Raw genomic sequence first — 13,044 nt, 5'->3', positions numbered from 1 at the left:
GAGAGCGCTGGATCTAGCTCAGTGGCACCACACCTTTCTGGCAAGTGCAAGGTTCTGAGTTCGATTCCTGATACCAAAAAAAAAAAAAGTTCTGAAACCTACAAGAAAAATTTTAGTGGCCCAGTGGTTATGTAAAAACATATATATCTTAATTTAATATATTTTTGGCAATTATTATCATTAAAATTTTCTACAATACAGGAATATATAAGCTCTTATACTCCACCTCTTGTACTTAGGCAAACATCTCAAGATGCAGAGTTTCGTATTAAAGATAACTCATCATTCTATTTTTAATTATTTTGCACTTAACATGGTTATAACATTTTTAAATATGGTTATATCTTCTCAACTTCTCTATTTCATAGTCAAGTTCATGTTTACCTGTGCTATTATTAAAACAATGTTGTATATATATTCCCAATAACTTACTGCATTACAAAACCTATGCTCACAAATTAATACAATGTCAGATTGTAATAATTCCTTTATGCCACGTTCTGATACTTTTTTTTTCCTGTAATAGGAGTCAGGGAATCTGTAACTTATTCTACAGGTAGAGTACGTTTAGATTCTTTATCTCCACTTTGGGAACCTTCTCAGATCCTGTTTGGTGACACAATTGTAAAAGTTAAGTTTGACACTACTTTCCTTCCTGTTAGATACTAACAATTGAAAGGTTATTTATTAAGTTTAAAAATTATTTTTGTAAGTACATGATGATCTTAGTGTTCTGATATTCTGAAAACCTACATAAAAAAGCTAAAGTTAATCACTCTTTTAAAGAACTATCATATGGCTACACAAGTAATACTGTTTTGGTATCATTATATATGCATTGAAGAACACACTCATTTAATAAATAAAAGAAATCATAGCTCTGCCCCATTACTGAGTGTAATAAATCTGGTGGTGTAATTAGGAAAACAGTTTAACATAAGTCTAAAGCATGGTAAATTCACATACTTTTAGGATTAAAACAGACTGTATTTATAAATTAACTACCCTCCTCCAAGAAGCCCTAGGAATGCATGCCACAGGCCTCCTGTATCTCACTGAAATGTTCAACATTAGTCCTAAAACATAACATAGAAAGCAAGGGGCAAGAGTCATACACAATCACTTTAGAGACAAGGGGGAAAATGACATAACCTGTTAGTTTTTGTATACAGCTCACTCAAAAAATGAGCCAACATTCAATTTTAGTCCTTAGGTAAATAATTTATGTAAAATGATTCCAAAATTTTAAGCTTAAAGCAAAAACTAAATTACACAAGTTTATGTGGGTTGACCAAATATAACAATATTTAAATAAACTGGATATTTTAACTTGAATATTACCTAGTTCCAAAACATCTGAAGGATCAAGATGTAAACTCTTATTACAAATTTGATTCACCTTCTCCAATACTGTTGTATCTTTCACCTGTGAATATTTCCGAATGTAGAAGTGGCAAGGATGTATCACGTGGCTCACAAAAACTAGCTCTTTAGACCCTGGAAAAGAATTAATATTAACACACCATTAATAAAATGTGAGCTAGAAAGAATTCACAAAAGATAATCAACTGTAAAATTCTCTAAAATAACAAGTGTAACATTGAAACTACAGAATATTTAGGGTTTATGAAGGATTTCAACCCCAAATATCTGATAAACCAAAAGGACTTTTTTTTTTTTTTTTTTTTTTTTTTTTTTTTTTTTTTTTTTTTTTGGTTCCGGGGATTGAACTCAGGTCCTTGCGCTTGCAAAGCAGGCCACCAAACTGCTGAGCTAAATCCCCAGCCAAGGACCACTTTCAATAATGAATTTTTAGCAAACTGAACTGCAAATATCTTATAGAATATACTTTGCAAGTCAGACAAAATCACAGTTCATGTGGTAAATAGGTTCTAAAGTCATAATATATGCTATAACTTCACTTTATTAGAAAAATTCAGAATGTATTTATGAGCACATTTAGAACTCAGAATGTAACCAAAAGGCTAAAAGAGATCTTTAACCACTTAACAGTTTACCATAAATGTCACTTGGGCAGCAGGTTTATGTACTGATTATCCTGAGTGTTGCTCAGGCAGGTGTCATTTCAACTAGTTATTTCTTGTATTCAATAAATCTGATAAAATTGTCATTTTATATTTCCTGTTATATCATCTCATAAAAATAACAAAACATATGCAATATTTGGTCATCCTGTATTTAAATCACTGTACTAATAAGTGGTTAAAAATTATGATTTTTTTCTTTTAGAGACAAGCAACTTCTCAATTTACTCATGCTAAGAGCAAAAACTGCCATGCCTTCCTCTCTTCAGTTCAGATCAATGAGCAGAGACTGAGAGGAACATGCAGATTCTGGGCCTGAGATATCAAGGTCTGGGTTTCTTTTCACAAAGCAAAGGAGGGGACCAAGAATGGCTGGGGTATTAAATAGCATAAAGATTTTCTTGTTCATTGTCTCTTTCTCCTAATAAAACTCTTGTTCATCTGAATAAGGTGAAGCAAAGACTTGAGACAAAGGGCTTTTTGTTGCATTTGAAGTTAGCTTTTTTCTTTCATCATAATTGCCTCCCATTATTTTTTGGGAGCAATGGGGCTGTATGGACTGAGCAGCCGGTAAGAATCCCACTGATAATGATTAGATTTCTAGGACAGCCCACAAAAGACAGTCCAATCTATACTATACTGATAGAAACAAGATAGTTTATAGCTACCCTAATTCCCAACTCTTATAAATCTGCTTAGAGAGGTGTGCATGAGTGCTATCTGGGCAAAGTCAATGTGTTGAGTAGCATTTAGGGAAATGTGTATGGTCTGGGAGAGGTGGACTGGAAAGAGGTAACTACAGCAAGAAAATTTTCTACATATAGGAGTAATTAAACCAAGTATGTCTACTGGTACAAAAGACCTCCAAAATATAATGCTTAGGAAGGAATGTCAAAAAACAGTGTATGGTGAAAAACGATAAAAAAAAACTAGGTTAAAAAAGAGACTAGAAAGATCAAGATTTTAAAATTGTACTTAAAAAAATTATAGCTTTAAGACAAGCTTTTTTTCTTGCTTTCAGAAACCGTCTTTAGTGTGTGACCTCTTTTCTTCTATCTTTATAAAAAGTAGTGTTAAGCCAGGGATTTAGCTCAGTAGTTCTGATGCCTGCCTTGCAAGCACAAGGTCCTGAGTTTGACCCCTGGTACAAAAAAAAAAAAAAAAAAAAAAAAAATAAAAAAAATTCCTAAAGGCAATTTACAATAACCCATAAATTTCTGGGTACTAGACCCTTTTTATCTGTGAAGTGCCCTTTTTTTCTAGCCCAGAAAGCAGCTCAACTGGAGACAACATGTCTTAACTTTAAACCTATATAGCTTTCACTGTAACCCGGCAGACAGAGAGAATGCACATCCTAGATCACACATCTTGAAGATAGCCTTTAAAGGAGCCCTAACCTGGCTTCTAACATGCCCTATATTTCCTTTTCCGGAATGAGAGTCAGCAAAGTTACAAACCTATTTTAAAAGGGTGGGTTTAGTTCCTTATTTCAGCCTCAGAGACCCTCAGATCCAGCCTGACATACAGTATGCTGTTCTTTGTGTTTAAAAAAAAAGAGAAAGAGAAAGAAAAAAAAACCAAAAAAAAAAAAAAAAAAAAAAAAGGATACTCAGTGGCACCGTGCCTGCCTGGCAAGTGCAAGGTTACGAGCTTGATTTCCAGTACTGAAAAAGAAAACTAGAGTAGAAAAATAACTTCTGTGTATTTGTGTATGCATAAGAAAGGACTGAAGAGAATGGGACTAGGGTAAAGTGTCAGAGTATTTTGTTTTTTGAATAAATATATATCTAATTCTTGAACAAAGACTAAATGGCATGGAAGTGAATACAGTCAAGTGTAGAAACATGATAAAACTGAAAAATTGACCATTTTATCCATATAATATAGACTACAAACAATAATATCCATATTAAGGATAAGGCAAAAAAATATGTGTTACTGGGGTGATACTTGCAAGAAGTATAAGTTTCAGAAATAATTTTGCCAACAAGAGTTAAATTTTTTGCCACTAAGCTGGGCGTGGAGGTGAGGACCTATAATTTCAGCACTCTGGGAGATGAAGGCAGGAGGATCATAGGTTCAAGCCCAGCTTTGATAACTTAATAAGAACCTGTCTCAAAGTGAAAAAAAAAAAAGGGCTGGGGATACAGCTCACTGTGTAGGCCCTAGGTTCAATCCTCAGTATGTGGTAGGGCAGGGAAGGCTTCTGCTAAAAGGGAAGAAGCTTTAGTAAGTCCAGTTTGCTTAGTTCCTCACACAGATAAATTACTATACATACAACAAACTTCACCCCATTAAGCTCACACAGTTGTTACAATACCTGCTTTTGATCCAAAAGGAAGAGCTGACTCTTTCTGAAGAGGTTTTTTGAAATGGCTAGGAGTCTCTACAAGATCATCAGTGAAGCATGCTTCATCAAAGTAAGAAATAAAGACAGCTATATTAATTTTATTAATATCAAATGTGACTTTCCAGTGTTTAAAAATCTGTACTTGAATTAGCAAAAAATACTGGAAAGGCAAGACCCTTATACCAGGAAATAAAAATCATAACAAGTAAGCCACTGAAATATTAATACAGTCATTCTGGAGAGTCAATCAATAAAACAATGCTGAAAAAATGGTCCCATTACTGTTTGCATAGAATTACTTAAGAGCAATATTTCACTCCCATGTTATTGGCAGAAAACCAACACAGGAAACTAATCAACAACTGTGGTAAATTTAAATGTAATGAAATAGATGACATGAGACTCATAAGTTTTTTTTAATCTCACCCAAAATACTCTTCTTTATTTTGAGCATATCCCACTGTTCTTACCACTTTCTGAAGTAGTTCTGGAAATCTTTTGGGAATGTCTTTTTTTTTTTTCCATTAAGTTTATTGGTACATTTAAAGCAAACAGTACAGTTACACTTATCATTGGAATCTTGTATCTTTACATCATGTATCTTGGTTCTTATTTTTCCCCCATACCCCTGCCCTCTCTTTACCCCTTCACCCTTCCCTATTTACAAAGACTTTGCTTCCATTTTTTCACATTTTTTCGTTTCCCTTATTTCTAAGAAGCAATTCCAGAAGTTCTAATGTTAACTGATCGCCCCCTGAAGGGAATAAAGTTAGTTTGGCTCTCACCATGGGGGGAAAAATGAAGGGGTGGGGAAAGGAAATAAGGGAAACATAACAGTTTATTTTAAAACAGATTATCTCTAAAAACACAAAGATTTAAGAGAAATTGTTCTTAATGGACAAGTTAATAAAACTGCTCCCGTAAGTCAAATCTCTCTCATTTATATTTATATTATTTACAAAAAGTTAGGAACACTGAACAAACTCAAATGCCTAATTAAATAAAATGTTAAATTTGCACCCATGAGGTTGGCTATATTATTTCATCAAAAATTAAAATTATCTGAACTTCGGGAAATGTCAAAGTAGAAGCATAGAATCAATAGATTCTAACTCATAATGAGCATGAGAGGTAAGATTACAACAGCAATACATTTCTATTAAGTACATTAAATAATTTTTTCTAACTGTAGATTAAAATACCACTTGTTTCTAATAATAGAATATAGATTTTATATTATCACTCACGTTCAAGGTTTTCTTCAATAATTTCTTCAATGATCACATCAGGGCTCACTCCCATCTGAGGCAGCACAACAATGGTCTTAGGGGATACCACCGCCACCACTTCTTTCTGCTGGTTGTTTTTCCATGTGGGTCGTATGTCACTATTCTCTGGTTGCAGAGGAGATGCTGGGGCTTCACTGCTCAGGACAGACAAGTCAACTTGTTTCTTTTCCAGTGATGAGGATACATCATAAGAAAGTTCTTTTTTACTATTATACTTCTTTTGAACATTATGCCCAGCTTCACTTTCTTGGGAATAACATCTGTTTAAAAATATAGAGTATGGATATTTTGATATTCACTTTCAAGCCACTTCCTCTCCATGTGACAGCTGATATTGTAACACATACAAAAAGTAAAAAGCTGTCTAGGTGCCCCAGAAGTACTTTCAATTTTTTATTTCTATTACTGAATTTATTACAGTAAGTCAACTATGAAGTGCTGTGCTCTATTCCTAGGCAATGTACTGTAGGTATGAAGTCAAAATTACTCAATCTGCATCCAATGGGTATGGTTATTAAACACAGGTACTAACCCACAGCTATTCATCCATCTTCACATATCCAGTTTTACAATCAAATGAATCAGATAAAGTATTTTATTTAATCCAAGTGGATCTAGCCTCTTCAAAGAATACTGCTTAAAGCATTTTAGACATAAGGAATTACAATGACACCCGAGTTTAGCAGTGACATATTATGTCTTTTCCAACTCAGGGCATGCATTTAATAAAATTAATATATTTCAAGTACATATATTTCACATAAAAATACACACACTTTGAGAGACACATATATGTAAATAACACTGCACTCTAAACACTTCTTTTCAGATCTTATTGAGATTTTTTAATACTGTTAACCAACTCCAGTCTTTTCACTTGTAGAATACTACTTCCTTTTATTTTCCTTCAGCCTCTGCCTGTTCCATCTCAAGTTTTTTTTTCAGGGGTTACTCTTTTCACTGCTTTAAACATCAATATTTTTCCAGGGTACTGTACTTGACCTATTTCAACAGTTGCTTTTACTAAACAAACCCATGGCTTAGGTACCTGAAAACAGGAAAAAAATTTAAGCCACCCTGTCAGAGTTAAAGTGAACAGAAAATCTACACAGACTATTAGAATAGCTTTTTAGTCCTAATTTTTTTGACAGTAACGGTATTCAAGTTATGAAGCATCTAAAATAACATTAACTAAAAGTTGCCGATTACTGAAGGGAACACAAAATTCCAACTGCAAAGGCAAATGTGAGGCGAGGTTTGCCCAAGCATTGTCTGGGGGAAGATGATTTGGGCTGGAGGACAGGAGTCCCAGTGCCTCTGCTAAGGTGTTCTCTGGTGCAGCGGAAATACACAATAGTAGGCTAGTCTCAGCCTAATACTGTTAAGCTATGATTAATATTATTCCTTTTATTTCAAATAAAATTGCAAAAAAACAACTTCTGATAATCTGGCTTCTCATTTTTGTCTAAGTGTTAGGAAAAAAATTGCTAATAAAAATATATTCTAGCCCCCTCCCAAATACTCTAGTCCCTGTTGGCAATTATATTTGTCCACTAAGTTACAGACCAGCATTTTGACTATTATCAGTTTTGTGAAACTGGCCTATATGATTTTATCAGGTTTGGAGTGGATGTGTTTGTTTTGCCAACCTCCAGAACTATGTGCTAGATTGATTGTTCCTTAAGCTAATGAATGTGGTAGATTTTAGGGATCATTTCCCTGGAGACAAATAACACCTACAAGTGAGTAGAGTGAACTTGTTTTATTTTTTTGGGGGGGTTCTATAGCACCTGTATTTTGACCACTTCTAAACTCAGCATTCTGTTTTTTTGGTACCAGGGATCCAACTCAGGACCTTGCACTTGCCAGGCAGGAGTGCTGCCACTGAATCCCTGGCCCACTTCTAAACTCAGAAAAAGTTCAAGATCCCTTGATTTTGGCACAAATACCCAAGTGCCTGCTAGATCTTACTCCTTAGATGGCCAGCCTTAGATGACAAGCCCTCCCTCTCAACTTAGTTTTCTTTTTGTTTGTTTGAAGACAGGGTCTCACTATATATTTTAAGCTGGCCTTGAACTCACTATGTAGCCTAGACTGGCTCTGAACTTGCAGTGCTTCTCCCACCTCAGCCTTCTGGGATTGTAGGCATGCATCACCATCCTTGGCTTCAATTTACTTTTCTTCTTGTATTCTTATTCTTCATGAATAGAACCATAATCCATCAATTTAATCACCAAGATCAGACCCACAAACCACTGAGGATGCTTCACTTGTCCCTCATTCTCAAGCAGTGTTTTATTAATTTTACCTACTTAGCATTTATCACATCTAGTCTCAATCTCAATTCTGTGCTAAATGTGGATCATCATCATTTGCTGTCTACTGATGTAAATGTCACAATTCTCCAAATAATTCTTTAAATGGCCACCATCTTTCAAAATGTAATCTAATTATTTTTACTTTAATGTCTAAAATCTTTTAGAGGTTTTCTATTTTCTAGTGTGTACATGTCTGACAGAACTTGCAGTGAAAGCATGCTACACTGCCTAATCTGGATGTGCTATGGTTTGAAATGTTAGCTTTAAAATTCATGCCGAAACTTAATCCTCATCACGGTGGTATTAAAAGGCAAGGCCTTTTGAGATGATTAAGTCATAAGGGCTCCTCCTTATGGATGGAGTTATGCCTTATGAATGGGCTGGAGGGAATTAGTTTGTCTGCTTGTTTCATATTTCTACCATGTGAAGAGTTTTATTCCTCTTTTGCCTTTCTATCTTTTGTATCTCATGAGGTCATAACATTCAAGGTGCCATCTTAGAAACAGAGACCAGAGATCTCACCTGTTATGGTTTGTGTATAGGTGTCCCCTGAAAGCCTCATTATGTCTTAGATGGGGCTTTCTCAGAGATGCTGAATGTAGGGTGTGTGATACTGGGATTAATGGTGTGTAATTACTAAATCAGTCCACTGGCTGCTTTGCCACTGCTCTAATCCCAGTAGTCCAGACAGTATAAAAAGGGCATAAAGATGCTACTAAAACCCTTATTTGCTTGCTTTTTCTGTCCTCTGCTTGCCATGGACTGGTTTTCCTTTGTGAAGTCCCTCTTTCAAGCCACTCTGCCTTACAGCCAGCCAATTATGGACTGAAACCTCTACAAACTGTGATCTAAATAAACCTTTCCTCTCTTAACTATGGGCCGCAAGTATTTTGTCTCAGCAAAGAGAACATCAGCAGACATCAAACCTACCTTGAAAATACCAGCCTTCAGAACTGTGAGAAAAATAAAATTTCTATTCTTCATTCATTTTTTTGAGTTTATTGGTACATTTTAGGTAGACAGTTCAGTTACATTCATTATTGGGATCATGTACCTTTACATGACAGGTCTTGGTTCTCATTTTTTTCCCCTTGTCCCTGCCCTCCCTTCACCCCCTCCTCTCCTCCCCATTTACAAACACTTTATTTCCATTTTTTCATTTTCTCACATGTTTTCTCTTCCCTTATTACCTTTCCCCTACCCTTTCCACTTTCCCTACACCTTTAGCCCTTTTTTTCCCATTTCACAATGTCAGTTATCTCATTAGGATCTTATGCACTATTACAGTTTATTCACACCAGAGAAACTAGTTGGTATTTTCACATGTATGACTTATTTATTTCACTTAGGAAAATTTATATTCTTTATGAACTATGTACTCTCTCAAGTATTGTTACAGCATCATAAATGGACTAAAATAGCTATACTTCTGCTGAACACATGAAATCTGGTTTGTGCAACCAAGAAGCTAAATTTGTAATTTTAGTTTTAACTAACCATTTCACAGAATTCAAAGTCCCTAAAACTGAGCTTCTGCATATCCATGGGGATATACAGAATGGAACTGCATAAGCTTTTCTTTGAATGCGACATATTATTTCATTGCCCATATTTATTTCTAAGATGCCAACATCCACTTTATCCTCCTTTCTACCTGCTACTCATTTTTTGTGGAGAAGGAAAAATAAAATCTCTTTTTCAGGTACCCCAAAAACTAATGATTTCCTTCCTTTGTAATACCACTGATTTTTGCATATACTATCATAGCAGTTACACATTTTATCTTTTACATACGTGTGTCTCATTCATAATTTGACATTTATCTCAGTATCTAAGACAGTGACCAAGCGCAACAGTGTTCAATGCTTGACAACACAATGAATCTCAGATATAACTTCAACACATATACCACTGAATACTGATCTCTTCTAGGTCTTTAAAAATATTTTACATAGAAATTAGCTATATAAACTATGCATTTTCACACTAAGTCACACCCATAGACCTTTTTTTGTGACAGGGTCTCACTAAATAGTTCAGGCTGGCCTTGAACTCACAGCCATCTTCCTGACTCAGCTTCCTGAGAGCTGGGATTACAGGCATAAGTCACCACACCTGGTTTACATCCCCAGACTTTTAAACATTTTTTATTTTGGGACAGGTTCTCACAAAGTCACTAAATCTTCCAGGCTGGGTCCAAACTTCTGATTTTCTGCTTTAGCCTCTGAGACTGCTGGGGCTACAGGACTGCACCATCATGTGATGCTTATTTTTCAGCTTTTGAATCATATTACACTAAACATCAGTTTTTCTCTTAGATAACAGGTGCTATCAGATAATGGCTTGTTGTAACTGTTGTACTTACTTTTTTGAATCTTCAAATTCAATCTTTCCCATACTGCTTAACATACAGATAATCTCATTGCAATTCATATTCAACCTAAAATAAAAAGTCAGCATATAAAATATTATCTTATGAGCCGCCACTGCTCCAGCACTGGGAGGTAGCCTGGGCCCCAATCCACCGCAGGAAGGAGAGCTACGCCTGCTCCCGCCCCAGCTGCCATAGCTCCAGTGCCAGGAAGGTAGCCGCGTGGGTGCCCCTGAACCCCCATAACTCCCCTTACAAACCCCCCTCCCCACACACACTCTCAGACCTCCTGACTGTGCCAGTCTTTGGACCCACTCTGCAGAGGCAGAGGTGGTCATCAAGGGTATTTTTCTGAATTCCCAACTTTGAACATCTTTAAAGAAAGGGTGTGGGAAACCTGTAGTAGAACAGTGTGGAGTTCAACCATTCAGAAGGATGGGGAACTCAATCTGGGCCTTGCAGCCCGAGGTCAGTCAGCGTCATGGGGTTCAGCCATCAGCTGAGACCAGGGGTCTTGCATCCTTGCTCTGTCTGAGCCATTAAATGGTAAATACACTATATTGAAATTTTGTTCACTGCAGACATGTTCTGGACTGCTTCTTGATTTCAATTGAATTCAAATGATTTAAGGGTGATAGACTAGTGACTACCACAGGTGGTCAGTTTCCAAGTTGTTCTTGATCTTGATGTGTTGCTGATTGTACCAGTTGGGATAAAGCATTGTGGTTGATTTGATGAGCTGTTTTCTCTGACGTTAGGAAGATGAGAATGTCTGTGGGTCGTTAGAGACACAGAAGCTAGGGTGCAACTATATCAGGAAGATTTGGGTGACAACTCAGAAATTAAACCAAGGATAGTCCAACAACAAAAATAAAAATGAGAAAACACTTAAGCAAGACACAAAGAGAGACTTCCAGTTCGCCAATGGCAAACAGTAGGGCAAATGAGGATGAAAAGGCTGATAGTGAACCACCAGGACACCCCTGAACTCAAAGCACAGGAAGTAACAAAACAGATCAATCAGGCTATAGAAAAATCCAAACAGAAATAATTTCCCAGATAACCATAGAGATAGTGAGCAAAATGGAGTCGTGATTCGAGACTCTAGAGCAGAAACTGACAAAAAAATAGATGAGCTCAGGACCATTATAGAAGCCATGAAGGCTCAGCATAAGAAAGAAATGGAAAAAAATCAATGCCCAACATAGGAAAGAAATGGAATCCATAAAACAGATTCAAACAGATATCTAGCAGATTAAACACTCTATTGAAAGTGTACGCAACAGAATAAAAGAATGTAGAAGATAAGATTGCAGTCAGAGACCATGAAAAGGGAGGTCTCTTAAAAAGAGTAAGGGATCATGAGCAATTGATCCAACAACTACTAGATGATGCGAAGAAGAATAACATAAGACTGATAGGAATGCATGAAGTAGCAGGAGAAAATACATATGACTTAAAAAAGCTGTTTGCAGAATGACAGAAAACTTCCCAAACAGAGGGAAAAATTTGACATTCAGATAACTGAGGCATATAGGACCCCCAACTAGCTACAATAAAAAAAAAAATCTACACTTAGACATATAATAATCAAGATCCCAGAAACCCAACAGAAGAACAAAATACTATAAGCAGTAAGAGAAAAGAAACAAATCACATGCAAAGGAAAGCCCATCAGAATCACAGCAGACTTTTCAACACAAACCCTTGGGGCAAGGAGATCCTGGAATGAGATATTTCAAGTACTAAAAGAGAACAACCTCCAACCTAGACTGATGTATCCAGCAAAACTCTCTTGCAAAATGGATGGGGAAATAAGATACTTCCATGACAAAAAACATCTGAGAAACTACATGAGTACCAAACCAGCACTACAAGCAATTCTAAACAAGATCCTAGAAAAAGACAATGAAGGCAACAACACGATGAGGCCCAACAGAGCAAATCAAATAGGCAAGGCAAGAAACTAAAAGAAGGTGAAAAAGTAAAAAGAGTCAACAAAAGGCCAATAACATGTCAATAATAAGTCAGTACATATCAATTATAACCAGCAATGTCAATGGCCTCAACTCACCAATCAAGAGAAAGAGACTGGCAAAATGGATTAAGAAGCAAAACCAAACAATATGTTGTATACAAGAAACACACCCAGGGCAAAAAGAAGCCCAAAGATTGTAAGTGAAAGGATAGAAAACAATTCTCCATGCGACACGAGCCCAGAAAAAAAACAGGGGTAGCAATCTTATTGGCAGACAAAGCAAATTTCAAACCAAAACTGATTCTAGTATTATTGATGTAGGACAGTACTGTATCATACCTCTGTGAATGTAAAATATCTTGTACCTGCTTTATGATACATAGTAGTGACCGTGCTTTATCAGAGCTACATTTAATGATATTACTCTAGAATGTTCTTTTTCCAGATGATGATTAAGATGCTAATATAAAAAATGGTGCCAGGTACCACAACGGCAACAGAACTTTGCTGTTTTCTGGATATTATTCTTTCCATTGTTTTTTTGTTTGTTTTGTTTTTTTTTAATGGAATGTGCTGAATGTCTATAATTTTGTTCAGATGACTGCAGAACCTGGAAAAGCTGTTGCTGCTATCGATGCAAAACATACTGCTATTATTAGTCTTTTTATATAAATATAAACATATATATATATA

General features: G+C 35.9%; 1 protein-coding gene across 2 annotated transcripts in view; it reads right to left on the bottom strand.

Annotated features, from left to right (window-relative positions):
- Rnf17 (ring finger protein 17) overlaps nucleotides 1–13,044 on the bottom strand; it is a 161,723-nt gene that overhangs the window by 116,174 nt on the left and 32,505 nt on the right. For both annotated transcript variants that reach the window (XM_019208895.2, XM_010633821.3), the window contains exons 9-12: nucleotides 10,368–10,442; nucleotides 5,643–5,944; nucleotides 4,366–4,455; nucleotides 1,342–1,497 (exon numbers count right to left, since the gene is read on the bottom strand). In XM_019208895.2, the coding sequence (XP_019064440.1) occupies nucleotides 1,342–1,497; nucleotides 4,366–4,455; nucleotides 5,643–5,944; nucleotides 10,368–10,442 (623 nt within the window). The remainder of the gene's footprint in view (nucleotides 1–1,341; nucleotides 1,498–4,365; nucleotides 4,456–5,642; nucleotides 5,945–10,367; nucleotides 10,443–13,044) is intronic.

The sequence above is a fragment of the Fukomys damarensis genome, unplaced genomic scaffold (assembly GCF_012274545.1).
Source record: "Fukomys damarensis isolate Sample0158 unplaced genomic scaffold, DMR_v1.0_HiC HiC_scaffold_38, whole genome shotgun sequence".
Classification (NCBI taxonomy): domain Eukaryota; kingdom Metazoa; phylum Chordata; class Mammalia; order Rodentia; family Bathyergidae; genus Fukomys; species Fukomys damarensis.
This window is presented reverse-complemented; position numbering and strand designations above follow the sequence as displayed.